General features: G+C 33.9%; 2 protein-coding genes across 2 annotated transcripts in view; one reads left to right on the plus strand and one right to left on the minus strand.

Annotated features, from left to right (window-relative positions):
- Positions 1 to 713: 713 nt before the first annotated feature.
- gipc3 (GIPC PDZ domain containing family, member 3) lies at positions 714 to 11,258 on the plus strand (the record flags this gene model as incomplete). The annotated part of the gene is made up of 7 exons (XM_081384560.1): positions 714 to 956; positions 4,147 to 4,332; positions 5,183 to 5,363; positions 8,293 to 8,402; positions 8,485 to 8,566; positions 10,347 to 10,500; positions 10,678 to 11,258. The coding sequence occupies 6 exons, from the start codon at positions 714 to 716 to the stop codon at positions 10,496 to 10,498; spliced, it is 954 nt and encodes a 317-aa protein (XP_081240686.1). The 3' UTR covers positions 10,499 to 10,500; positions 10,678 to 11,258.
- A 1,542-nt stretch (positions 11,259 to 12,800) lies between these two features.
- The window catches only part of tbxa2r (thromboxane A2 receptor), a 13,625-nt gene continuing 11,425 nt past the window's right edge, over positions 12,801 to 15,000 (minus strand). Inside the window, exon 3 of the mRNA XM_081384559.1 lies at positions 12,801 to 14,373. Within this exon, the coding sequence (XP_081240685.1) occupies positions 14,044 to 14,373 (330 nt within the window). The 3' untranslated portion in view covers positions 12,801 to 14,043. The remainder of the gene's footprint in view (positions 14,374 to 15,000) is intronic.

Raw genomic sequence — 15,000 nt, forward strand, 5'->3', positions numbered from 1 at the left:
ACCTCCACAATGCTAACGTGTTGTTTAGCACATAGATAAAACATTTCTGGTTGCTCTGATGTTCTGAATAGTTTGTAGGTACTTGGTTACTGGTTATTAAAGTTAAATCTATTTATCTATCTATCTATCTATCTATCTATCTATCTATCTATCTATCTATCTATCTATCTATCTATCTATCTATCTATCTATCTATCTATCTGTCTGTCTGTCTGTCTGTCTGTCTGTCTGTCTGTCTGTCTGTCTGTCTGTCTGTCATTCTGTCGGCTTAAAGGGATCGTTTACCCAAAATTTTGGGAAAATTTTAGTAAACTTTTAGTTCACCCGAGAGAACGACAAAGCAGAATTAGTTTTATTTTGGGTGGAACCATCCCTTCAATGAAACAACCAGCCGATTGCCCCCCGCAGCCCAAACACACGAGCGCTGGCTCTCTGGAGTGTGTGGTGTGAGCCTCGGCCCTGTCGCCAGCACACGGACAGATGGTCTCCAGATGGTCGCGTCGCTTCACTTCAGGTGTTCGTCCTGCTCTCCAGTGTCACACACAAGATCTCCAGCTCAAGTGGTGTTGGGTTTCCTCTGAGCAGGGCCCGAAACCGCTCACCTGTGCAGCGTTGCCTGGCTACCCTCATCTTTAATTTAACACGCCAGACACATACAGACGCTCCTCACCATGCAGCAGGACTCGGAGAACGCGACGAGCGACCGCGAGCCCATGCAGAACGGAGAGGCCATGAGTCCCGATGCGCAGGACTCCAAAGCTTCAGCGGAGGACGAGGAGAGCCAGAGAACCGTCCCGTCGGCCCCACCGCTGGAGCCCGCTCCCTGCCCGAGGCCCAAACTGGTGTTTCACACGCAGCTGGCGCACGGATCCCCGACGGGACGCATTCACGGGTTCACCAACGTGAGGGAGCTTTACGCCAAGATCGCAGAGGTCTTCAACATCTCGGCCTCGGAGGTACCGCGAGTCTTACTGTCATTTCAGATTCAAAGTGTCTTTTTCGTGTAAAAAAAAAGGATGAAATTAATTTTTTTTTCTTGAGATCTCAGTTGGAGTTTGCTCTTATAAGGTTGTAAACGTCTTGTTTACATATAGGCGGTTGAAACTTGCTAGAAAATATATGGCCATTCCATTAGTTATCTTGATCAATATGGCTTTTAAAAGTGTAAAATGTATTTATTTATTTTTTCATTTTGGTTAAAAAAATTTAAAAAAATTTTTTCTCTATATGCCAGTGGCTAGTAAAAGAAAAACAGTGAGGAATTAATAAACAAACAAACAAATAATGTTACAAGTTTTCGTATTTTTCTAGTCGCTAATATATTTTAAAAAATATAAATAAATATTTTCTTATATTGCTATTAGCTAGTAATAAATAAATATGTTTTAACGTATCACTGCATATCAAAAGTTACAAAAATAATAATAAAAAATGCTCATCAAAGTGTCTTTTTTGTGTCAAAGGACAAAATTCTCAGTTGGAGTTTGCTCTTAAGGTTTACATATGGTTGAAACTTGCTATAAAATATATTGCCACTCCATTACTTATCTTGATCATTATAGCTATTAAAAATAAAAAATAAATTTGGTTACAAAAATAATTTCCTATATGCCAGTGGCTAGTAAATGAAAAACGATGAGGAATAAATAAATAAACAAACAAATAAACAAATGTTACAAGTTTTCATATTTTGCTAGTGGCTAATAAATAAATAAAAATATATAAATAAGTAAATTAAAAAATCTATATATTTTACAAGTGGCTAGTAATAAATAAATGTTTTACGTTACACTGCTTAGCAAAAGTAATAAATAAATAAATAAATATATAAATAAATAAATAAATAACAAATGGATAAATAAAAAAATGCCAAAATACTCATATATTTCCATTCCACCCTTATGCCTATTAAAAAAAATAATTAAACAAACTTGTCATGTAAATACAGTAATAAAATTCATATTATACATTTGTATATTCACATATATTCTCTAATATAATGGTTTTAGGATTATTTACATAAACCGATCAGTTTGAAAAATGGGCAGCATGATCCATTACATAAAAGTTATGTTTATCGCCAAAGATTAGGAAATCTTAAAGAAATGCTCCCTGCTTATTTATCACCAGATCTTACATAATTGGCCAGTTTACATTTATTGTGAAAATCACAAAAGCGTCATGGAAATGTCCTTCAAAAACCTGTTATCAAAACATTTCAGGGAGAGGTCAAGGCTAGAAAAGTGATTTATTATCTCAACCAAACAAACATGCTTCAGTTTGAGTCGAAAGTTTAGCATGAAGAAAGACTTATCTGGTCATGTAAGTGTTCACTATAAAACAAACCTACATGTATGCGTTACTCACATTTAAACATGTGAAAAGCTAAAATTATGTAATATCATTAGTTTTGCGGCACATATTAAGACCACCGGCGGCGCCAGGGGGGGTCTTGGGGGGTCTCAAGACCCTCCCAAAAAACACCTTGCCCCCCCCATTTGACCCCCCACCCCCTTCCTGATTAAAAAATATATATACCCGGGATAAAGATTTAAAAATGTTTCTCTTACGCAGAACAATAATAACTAATAATTTATTCGACATATAAAAAATATAAACATAAGAATCACTGCGACGCCCCATGAACGTCGTTGCGGCTCGCGTCGTTGCGTTCAAGGCGCTGCCGCGAGCCCGCAAGAGCTATTGGATCGCTTTGCTGGACAAAAGAGGAGCAGAGAAGATGCCAGGGGGAAACTGGACAGAAGTAGGGCAATCAAAAGGTGGTGAGAGTATGAGAATTATGGAAGCTTGTTTCCGCCACAGAATAAAACATTTTAAAAGATAATTGCGACTTTTTATCTCACAATTGCGAGTTTACATCTATATATAAAGAGATATAAAGTCAGAATTGCATGAAATAAAGTCGCAGTTGCGTGTTGAAAAATCAGAATTGCGAGATATAAAGTCAGAATTGCTTGAAATAAAGTCGCAATTGCGTCTTAAAGTCAGAATTCTGTTTTTTTCCCTCGCAATTGCGACTTTATATCACGCAATTCTGACTTTATAACACATAATTGCGAGTTTATATCTCGCAATTCTGACATCTTTTCTCAGAATTGTGAGATATAAACTCACAATTGTGAGATATAAAGTCCAATTCTAGGGAAAAAAAGACGGACTTTTTCTTTTTTACCTCAGAATAGTAGGAAATATCTCACTTTATATTTATTATATTTGTAATATAATATTTTGACTTTATAACACGCAATTGCGACTTTATATCATGCAATTCTGACTTTATATCTCCCAATTGCGACTTTGTTTCTCAGAATTACGACTTTATATCTCACAATTCTGCATGACTTCATATTTCTCAATTCTTAGAAAAAAAAGTCACAATTCTGACTTGATATATCGCAATTGTGTGAAAAAAAGTCAGAATTGTGAGAGAAAAAGTCGCAATTATTATTATTTATTTATTATTCAGTGGCGGAAGCAAGCTTCCACAGAGAATAGATAGGCCTACTATTTTGTAAATATGTTTTCTGTCATGGGTGTGGTGGCTATGGCAATTAAAGTTCAGCATATTGTTTGCAAACTGAAATTGATTAATTAATTAAAAACAAAGTAGTTTATATGCTCTGTTGATTTTGTTGTTTAGTTGCAGTAGCCTAATATGCAGTTATTAGCCGTGTCGACTGTATTTTTTGTTGGTTTGCATGAGACCCCCTCTTGAAATGACCAGGACCCCCCATTGCCCCCCCCAATCAAAATTGTCTGGAGCCGCCACTGATTAAGACTAGTACAAACATAAAACATGATTTAAATGAAAACTAACAAGGAGACACTGCCAGATTAGCTAGCAAACTGGATTAGCATATGAACTAGCATAGTTAAAAGTTTTAATAGGACTACAGATCATGTTTTAATCAACGTTCAGCGATGCTAACTACATATTTGACTCCCTAAAACCCAATACTAGTAATATTCTAGATGGGTTACAATGAAAAGTACAAGGAAACCACCACGGCGCCACTGTGGAAAACAGCAGGAATGTTTTGGTGTCTGTTTTCTCTCTGACGTGTAACAGGCCTAATAAAACTAGCCTAAATCTCCTGACAATGTCTGTTTCCCCACCCAACAAAGATCCTATTCTGCACGCTAAACTCCCATAAAGTGGACATGCAGAAGCTGCTGGGCGGCCAGATCGGACTGGAGGACTTCATCTTCGCGCATGTGAGAGGAGAAACTAAAGAGGTGGAGGTCATTAAAACAGAAGACGCCCTCGGACTGACCATCACTGACAACGGCGCGGGATACGCCTTCATTAAAGTGGGTGTTGGTGGTCACGTGACCCATGGAACGTTCTAATAAAAAACGTTATATAATGTTTAAGTAGGCCTACACAAGCACAACACGTTCTGGCAAAAAGTTATCTTAAACGTTATTAACAAACGCTATTCTTGCAATAGAACGTTCGTTCAGAGTTCTCAGAACGTTTGTTGATGGAACGTTCCATGCAGGTTTTGAAATTAACACCCGCCAACCGCCAAATGCGGTAAAAATCAACTGTGGCGGGAAACGCTGTCAAATCACGAGCCAATGTGGCGTGTTACTTATTATGTTTACTCACTTCATGGGGAAGTTCGTGTTAGACAAATCTGCGCAGATTTAGCGCAAATACTCGTAAATCATCATTACAGCCTATTGCATCTGCTCATATCTGGCTTACTTGAACGGAGATTAAAGATTAAAAAGCATTTGGTGAACAGACATTGATAGCCTATTTATCAACATCCTACATTTTTCTGCTGTTCTTTGTCCTAAAACACATTTTTGGTGAAAAAGATGAGGATAAAAGAGGAAGAGAGGAGATGGATGACAGGATTTTGTTTGAATAAGAAATGAATGTATGATATCCAAATTATACTATGTCACAGTTAATCTGGTTTATTTCTTTTCTTTCTTTCTTTTGGCTAGTAGAAGTTCTGAACGGCCGGTAACTTAAAATTTAGTAGCCAAATTGTCCGTTGAGTAAAAAAAAGTTGATTTCAAACGCTGGTTCCATGGAACGTTTTTTGAATTCCGGTTTACTACTTTAAAAGAAAGTCTCAGAACGCTCAGAGAACGTATTTTACATGTTGACGATGGACATTATATTAGGGTTAATCTTTTCTTTTAGAGGATAAAGGAAGACAGCACCATTGACAGGATAAAAACGGTGTGTGTTGGCGATCACATCGAGGCCGTGAATGACCAGAGCATTGTGGGATGTCGACATTATGAAGTGGCCAAGATGCTGAAGGAGCAAACCAGAGGAACGCCGTTCACCCTGCGCCTGGTGGAGCCCAAGAAAGCGTTCGGTGAGTCCGAATATTAATATATCATATCTGCGGTCAGCAAGCAAATCTGACAACTAACTGCTTGTTTCTTAAAACGAGAAATACACATGATTTCAAATGGATTGGTTGTCATCTATTGCTGGTTGTGTTTACTAAGTATGAACCATGTAGGCAAAACACGCTAGAGTTTTTATATTATAGTACAGCGCCATCGTGTGGTCAGACTATAAATAACACGCTTCTGTTTGGAAATGTCCTATTTAAATATCTTTTACTGCTAATTTTGTTCATTATAATTTAAAATTAATAATTATAAATGTATTTATTTAAAAATATGTACATATGTAAACACAATATATATATAAATCTTAAGTACGAATGAATTTATATTTTTTTAATGCTCATGAATACAAATATTTTATAAATGAGTAGCAAAGGCTATGTTCATATTTATTTAAAAGTACACACACACACAATATATATATATATAATTTTTATTCAAATTAAAAAGATACCTTACATTGAAGAGTACAGCGCCATCATGCGGTCAAACAGTGGAAAAAGTGATGAAATTAATGAGTATAAAAAATATTTTACATAATTTTTTAGGATATATTTTAATATAATTTAGGCTATACGAGTCGTGTGAGTAGGTAAGAACACACATTTGTAGCATTTGAGTCACTCATGAACGCAAACACATCAATGTCATTTAGCAGAATCATATCCTGACCGTGCCATAAAGGAAATAGGAGTAACTCAAAATCCTGAAGAGGAGATTTCCTCAAATTGTACTTTTATAATTGGATTCTGTTATGAATCACAGAAATGAACGGAAAGTCCAATTTCCAGCACTATTTGTCAAAGGAAACGTTCCCAGGTTTAAAGTGAGGCTGACGGTAAACTGTTTATGACATCAAGTCACGAAACACACACTGCCTGAGAAAGTCACTGTGTTTTATCTACATATGAACGATATAGTATCTGTTTATGACATCAAGAGTCACGAAACACTCGGTTTAACAAACACACACTGCCTGAGAAAGTCACATGTTTAACGATATAGGTGTACGAGCTTATAAGTATCTACGCAGGTCTGATCCCTCCTGCCATAATTACAGTCTCTGTACAGTAAATTCTAATAATTACCCGCTGGTTTCCCTCCCACAGGTCTGAAAAACAAACACTAATCTCCATCTCTACACCTCGACACGCTCGACAGACTGAGCAAATTCAGAATTAGCCTTAATATGCGAGCGTAGCGGCTTCTGCTTTCTGTGACAGCAAATTACTGCTGTTAATAATTGAAAGGCCTTTGATTATCATTATAGCATTAGCTAATTGGATGTTTTAGAGTGATGGATTAGCCTTTGTGAGAGAAAGGCGGGTAATTACACTCCCGAACGCGCACTGAATTCACTCTGTGTTTGTGGATGATCAAAGCCAGCTCTGGCTAATTTGACGCTAATGTAGCTTGCTAGCTAGCTAAAGGCAGTGATGCGGAATACTTTTCAGTAGCATGACTGTGGGTTAGGTTAGATTTTCTACTTTAGCATTGTATATTTGTTGAGTGCAGTTTGTAGCATGCTAACTCCTATTTTTTTTAACGTTTAGCGTAATTTACTGTAAATTAGGTGTCTTGACAACATTTTAAAAGTTGCTTCTCCAGCTACAAGCTACACTTAATTAAAGCTAAAGTCAAGCTAACCTTCTGAAAGCATTTATACCACAAAATACAGTAGCTAACTATAATTAAAGGGATCTCTCCCTTTATAAGTATTTAAATGTAAATAAATATGAATATAATTAACAAAAATGAATAAAACTACTTTTACATTAGTATTTATTACATAACATATTAAAAAGTATATATATATATATATATATATATATATATATATATATATATATATATCAAAAATTAATATAAATAATATTTAAACATTTAGATAATATTGAAGTTTTTAAGTATTTTTTAAGTATTTTATTATTTTTTTAAGTAAAAAATAGGATTGGAAAATATGCATTAATATAATTATTACTAAGTATAAATATAAATAAACATTAATATAATTAACAGCAAAAATGCTATTTTTACAACATATATTAACATATTTAATTTAAATATATGAATAATTATTAGATAACGTAAATATTAAAAAGTATATATATACTTGAATATTACTATAAATAATATTTAAAGATTTATAATATATATAAATATTTATATAAAGTTTAGTTTAAATTTTTTTTAAGTAACAAAAATGTTTGTTTTAGTAATAACCTTGATATATACATGCACAATAATAAAACAAAACATAAAATATAATAGTGATATATATTTTTTAAAGTAACAAAAATAAGTTTTATTTATTCTCTTTTTAAGTAACAAAAAAGAAATATGATTGAAAACATATGTGTATGTATAACAGTAAATATTAAGATAATTATTACTAAGTATATATATATAACAGCAAAAATGTATAAAACTAGTTTATAACATATCAATATTAACATATTATATATAATATATTATAAATATGTATTACATAACATATATATTCAAAATATATAATTTAATATTAATATAAATAATATTTAAAGTAAATTAAAACGTTTTTATTTTTTTTGCATTTTTTATTTTTTTATTTTAAGGAACAAACATATTTTTGTTTTAGTAATAACCTTGATACTATACATCGATATAGTACAATAAAATATGATTTAATAATGCAAAGAAAAGAAATATGTTAATAAAATATACATTTACAGTAACAGACTGAATGCCAGAGATGAGCTGTCCCAGAGGACATTTTCTCAGAAAGTTCCCATCCATAAACAAGAACTGAAGCCAGGAATTTGCTTTCATCAATTGCTAATGATGTTTCAATCTGTTTTCCTGTTGCGCCCATATTAAAATGAAGTGTGTGTGTTTGTGTGTTTGTGTCAGACATGATTGGCCAGAGGACGCGAGCGCCCAAGTCCAGCGAGGGCAAGATGGTGAGCGGGAAAGAGACTCTGCGTCTGCGCTCCAAAGGTTCGGCCACCGTCGAGGAAATGGTGAGTTCAGCGTGAAACTCCAGGACAACTTTTGCTCTCTAAACTCTTCAACTCATCTCTCCATCCATGTGTCTCCCACCAGCCCAGTGAGTTTGAGGACAAGGCCATGAGGAAGGTGGACGATCTTCTGGAGAGCTACATGGGGATCCGCGACCTCGAACTCGGTGAGAGGACATCTGAGGCCTTTAGCATCTGATCTTCCCGTAAAAGGAAAACGGCCCTTTATTTCCCATGAATTCACTGCATTACATCATCAGTATCAGTATCAGTGGAAGCATTTCTCGACCCTTGGGATGTGGAACAATTCCAGAAAATCTATTAAGATTACAGAGTAACGTTTATTTTTGAACTGACTTCAGCAAGGCAGGAATAGAGATAACGTGAAGATTTTTAATTAATTTATTGTATTTTATACACACACACACACACACACACACACATTTATATATATATATATATATATATTTTTTTTTTCTTTTCTTTATATATATATTTTTATTATTAATTATAATAAATGTATTATAAAAATAGATACATTTTATTTACTTGATTTATTTATTATTTTATTTATATCTCAGGGCAAATAAAAATTACATTAAAAAACTAATATATATATAATACATATATTAATTATTTTTTGTATATATATATATGTGTGTGTGTGTGTGCGTGTATATATATGTGTGTGTGTGTGTGTATATATATATATATATATATATATGTGTGTATGTATATGTGTGTGTGTATATATATACACACACACACACATATACATACACATATATATAATATATATATATTATGTATTTATTTATTTATTATTTATTATAATAAATGTATTACAAAATGTATTATAATGAATAATAAATTAATTGATTATATTTATTTATTATTTTATTTATATCTCCACTTAAACCACTTAACAAATATATATAAAATATCTAATAAATATCTAATTTAATTCATTGTTTTATATATATATATATATATATATATATATATATATATATATATATATATATATATATATATATATATTATATATATATATACCTTAAAAAAATATGTAATGTAATTAATATAATTTTGTTGCTTATACTTAAATATTAAAAGACTTAACTTAAATTAAATATGTAACTTATTTTATTCAGCTACTCATTTTTTGTCAAAAAAATTCTCATTTTCATTTAGTTTAACTTGATTTACTAAAATAACAACAATTGCAAATATATATATATAAAATACTATATAGACATTTTTTAAAAAATATAATAAAATTGACAAAAACACAAAATTTCCATCGTTCCAAAAGAAAACTTAAGATTACAGAGTAAAGTTTTTTTCAGAAAGCCTTTTTTGTATCATTATATAATTATATATATGTATATATATATATATATATATATATATATGATTATATAATAAATATATTTATATATTAGTGCTGTTAATCATTAAAAAAATGTAACCAATTAATCATACATTTTTCTGTAATTAATCACCATTAATCGCACCTAACATTTAAGTTAATATATTTTTATATTGTAATAATTTCACATTAAATCTCCAAATTGATGTAGAAACAACATAAAGACAGTATATTTTAAATATTTGTTTTAGCAGGTATAGGAAATATACATAAATTGAATACAGTTATCAAACACTTCACAGCCTTCACTGCAGAAATATTAAATATGGTTTAATTTTGTGTTTTTGTCTGTTAAAGCGTGAAAGAGAACTTCATAATTCCATAAAAACAACAACTTAAGATCACAGAGTAACGTTTATTTTTGGTCTGTCTTCAGAAAGGCAGGAATGTAGCACTAACATGTAAGTCGTAACATGATGTAAACCCTCTATATATAGTCACAAACACAGAAAAACACATCACAGATCACTTTGTTGGAGGAGTTTTTGATTTCGTATCTCGCTCGTGTCCTACAGCGACGACCATAGTGGAAGCCGGGAAGAACAAGCAGAACCCGGATGATTTCGCAGAGGCGCTCGACTCCGTTTTGGGCGACTTCGGTTTTCCCGACGTCTTTCTGTTTGAAGTGTGGGGCGCTCTGGGAGACGTCAAGAACGGCCGGATTTAGAGGTGAGGCCTGAAAACTACTTTCCTGGCATTTGTGGGAGAAACGTGAACCAGATCATCTCAGGAGGCCTTTATTTACATCCAGCCCTTACAGAAAACCATTAGCAACAAATGCTAGACTTCTCATGCTAACGCTATCTCACACAAGCACATGCTTTTCCTCTGTTTTTTCCCCCTCAGAGTAAGTCAAGACATCTTAGAGGTTGATCTGTGACGTCTGTCATCTGTTTTCATATACTCAATCTTCCCAATTCCCACACTGATCCCGAGGAAAAATGGAGAACGTCAAGGTATTAGCGGCTAAACGATGGGCTAACGCAAACATTCAAGTGTGTAGAGCAGTACGAAGTCAGTTACACTGTGTTTCTCACCGATCTGTATAGCTAACTAGGGGTTAAACCAATCTTTTAAGTTTTACATTATATATTTGACTTTTAAAAGCATTACAATCAAGTATGTGATATCAGACATTAGCTTAGCTTAGCTTAGCCTAGCCTTTGTTTGTTTTTGTCTTTTGTGTTATACATCGTGTTACAGGTGAAATGAATGATCTTTTACGATTAATGAGATCTTGTGACACGAATGGCTTGTGTATATATGAATCATCACTTATTGACAGTTGAATAGCTATTAAACTAAAAAATATGCTAAGTGTTTGTGTATTGTATATCGTGTTTTACAATGTACGTACCCCCTTTTGGATGACCTGTGTGACATATTTGAATATGTGTAAAGATTAAAAACACTCCAGCATACCACACATTTTGTATCCGGAGACTTTTTGTACATTGGTAAGTCATAAACATCAAAGAGAGTCACGCACAAAATGGCTGACTAAAGTCCTTCAGTAAACGTGAAATCAAAATTTATGCAAAATGTACTTTCTTAATTCTCTTTCCACGTCTCGTATAATACACTGGTCTGTTTCCGGAAGTAAAAGTCCCATCAATTTGTTACATAACGGCATTGATTTTTAACGATAACTTTTAACGATAACTTGAAATAAGACGTTGAAATAAAGCAGAAATAAAATAGAATATAAATATTGGACGAAAAGCTTTAACTAACAACTTTTCAAAATATACATTTTTATGCAAGCAACATAAAAATATGTTGTTTTTATATTTCTCCATTTTACAGTCCTGTATTTTTGTCTGATTTTCAAATACTTTTTTGCTTCAAATCAAAGTTTGTAGTGTTTAAATTCACCTCAGAACTGGTTGGTTTGGTTCATGGCTTTTTTAACGATTTAATTAAGTTTTTAAAGAAAAAATCCCTATGGGAAAAATGAATGGGACAAATAGTCCAGGAACCCTGAAAAAGTGGGCGGGCACTAATTTACTCTAAGGCCCCGCCCCAAAAACGACATCACCAAACACTCTTATTTACAACCCCTCCCCCTCTCACACCAACTGTCACTTCACATCATTAAATCACTGGCCAACTGATAAAATCAAGCCCCGCCCACTTTTTCACTCTTAAAAATCGCGTTACGTAATAAAATGACTCGTAAGAGCTTCATGTAGACTTTAAAAACCCACGAAATATGCGCGGTGTCTGAAATTTGGTTTGAAACTTGCTTCGCAACTTAAAAAAGTACGTTCTATATAATAAGATTGTGTGGAGTATGAATTAAATTCCGGACTACATCCACCATCTTGTCATTATCATGTTTTTCCTATACTATATAGTAGTGAAGTTTTTGATTTCGGATGCAGCGATTCTTTATTTGCAGCTAGTAATGCTAATGCTAATTAACGACTCATTCATAAATAATTCCCTTGTTTTATTACTGGATGAATCAGCATTTTTGAACGAATCTCTTGAATGAATGATTCTATGTTAAATAAAATGTTTCCACTTGTCGCCACCTACTGGTGTAACGATGTAATCCATTCAATCGTTATTTGAAGCGAAAAGTTGAGGATTTTCTCTCTTTTGATCGCTACCGTAGACATCAGTGTTTATATCTGAACTATAAACTTTTATCCCAGTTCTTCTGAATTATTGTAAGATGGAAATAATGTGTTTCATTCATGACAACTGCTCTCTCTGGATCAAACACAGATCTGAATGTTAATGTGATTTTGTCAAAGGTTTAATCGACACACTTGTCATTTAGGAATAAGATCACACAGGTGTTTGAATCGAGATGTTTTAACGATTAATCGCGCGGCTCTAGCTAGCGGATGAGCTTCAGTGTGCGCTAGGCTTTTTTTTTTTGAAAAAAAAAAATCATCTCTACCAAAGATGCAAATACTTGAGAGAACAATTGGCCAAAGCAATCCAAACAAAAGAGGGTTGAGTAATGAGTTTGGGTTTACATACAATATAAATACAAAAAAACACGATTATTCACTCTGACAGCGTTTGATGCTAACCTTGTGTTTCCTCACACAAGAATACAAGAAATTATAGACAAGACAAGATTGTTCCAAGACAAGGCTAGAAAAGTTAAAGTTGGGAGGTGTTTAAAGCGAGTGTGTGGTCCTCCGTCTTATCAGCAAGGAAAAGGGAGTGTGTATGTCAAGGAAACGAGCCAAAACTGCCGTTTTCCCAAAGTATCTACTGTACGGATTCCTCTACAAGCGTTTCTTGGCCAACAAATCAAGAAAAGGGTCAAAAGGATAAAAGGCCTTGCACTATCAGTCAAACGTTTTTGCATATGTAAGATTTTTAATGTTTTTAAAAGAAGTCTCTTCTGCTCAAGACTGCATTTAATTGATTGAAAATACAAAAAAAAACAACAGTAATATTGTGAAATATTATTACAATTTAAAATAACTGTTTTCTACGTGAATATACAGTAAAAGCATCATTAATCCAGTCTTTAGTGTCACATGATCCTTCAGAAATCACTCTAATATGATCATTTGATGCTCAAGAAACATTTATGATTGTTATCAATGTTGAAAACAGTTGTGTACACTTTTATTTCAGGATTCTTTGATGAATAGAAAGCTTAAAAGAACAGCAAATTGAAGCTTTTGTAACATTAAACACTAGCGTTCAAAAGTTTGGGGTCAGTAAGAATTTTTATTGAATTGTTTTGGAGGAAATAAATATAATAAATCAATACTTTTATTCATCAAGGATGAATTAAATTGATCAAAAGTGACAGTAAAGATATTTATAATGTTACAAAAGCTTCAATTTTAAATAAATGCTGTTCTTTTGAACTTTCTATTCATCAAAGAATACAGAAAAACTGTTTTCAACACTGATAATAATAATGAATGTTTCTTGAGCATCAAATCCTCATATTAGAGTGATTTCTGAAGGATCATGATGTGACACTGAAGACTGGAGTAATGATGCTTTGATCACAGGAATAAATTATTAAATAAATTCATTTTAAATTGTCATAATATTTAACAATATTACTGTGTTTTTTTGTATTTTTAATAAAATAAATGCAGCCTTGGTGAGCCGAAGAGACTTCTTAAAAACGTACCGATCCAAAACCTTTGACTGGTGTATATTAGATCTTCCCAGTAGACGGTTCATCATCATCATCATCATCATCACAGAAGTAGATGAAGACGGCTAAAGAGCGCAAGGCGGGGCAGAGGTGTTCTGCACAGGGAAAGTCGTCTCCTCTCGTCCGGTTTTGTCAGGATTTGTCCGGATGTTCTCCGATCGCTCCCCTGTTCCCCCCAGCGAGGCGCGCGTGAGTCTGCGTATGGACGTGGACAGGCTCATGATGGACCCGCGGGACCAGTCCATGTTGGGCGCGATCCGCTTCAGAACGGCACGTCGGAAGAGGATGTAGACCCAGGGGTCCAGGATCTGGTTCCACGTCGCAAACCGAAGCCAGAGAAGCAGCCGGGCCACCTTGAGCTCGCCGCCCGACAGCACGGTCTGCGCAATAAACACCTGTCCAAGCCAAACACAAGCAGTGAGAAACACACACTCCAGTCAGGGCAGAGGCACTCATCCTTCAACATTAAAAAAATGTATTGGATTCAAGGAGTTTTGTGGTTTTAATTTAAAAAAGTAGCAAATCCTTCCCTCTCGGGTCAATTTGACCCCCTTAGGAATGACTGGAATGCTTCATTACACATAGAAAACCCTAAAAATGCTCAAAATTCTAACAAACTTTACCAAATTATTTTTAATAATGTCTATGTGTGTAGCTATCTGAATGCCTACTGAAGCCAACTGACTTTAGGACCCAGCGGAACGGCTCATTTTCCCCATAACGTCACCTTCCTAAAATAATTGCCAAACAAAAATGATTTTTTCTAAAATGCAATTCCACCCCTGTAGGATACGGCCGATGTCAAGAGTGTGACTTAGGCCGTTTTATTTTGCCTAGGTCAAAAGACAATGAGACTTAAGCAATTTTACAAGCTTGTCAAGATGGCAGCTGCATCAAGAATAACGAAAATCTACTCTACCTCAATTATTGGTTCAGTTTTTTGTGTTTTCTGAGAAGCCTGAAAAAATTACTTGGGCAATTATTTTAGGAAGGTGACAATATAGATCTAGAGTCATGAAATA

The sequence above is a fragment of the Scardinius erythrophthalmus genome, assembly GCF_964197995.2.
Source record: "Scardinius erythrophthalmus genome assembly, chromosome: 14".
Classification (NCBI taxonomy): domain Eukaryota; kingdom Metazoa; phylum Chordata; class Actinopteri; order Cypriniformes; family Leuciscidae; genus Scardinius; species Scardinius erythrophthalmus.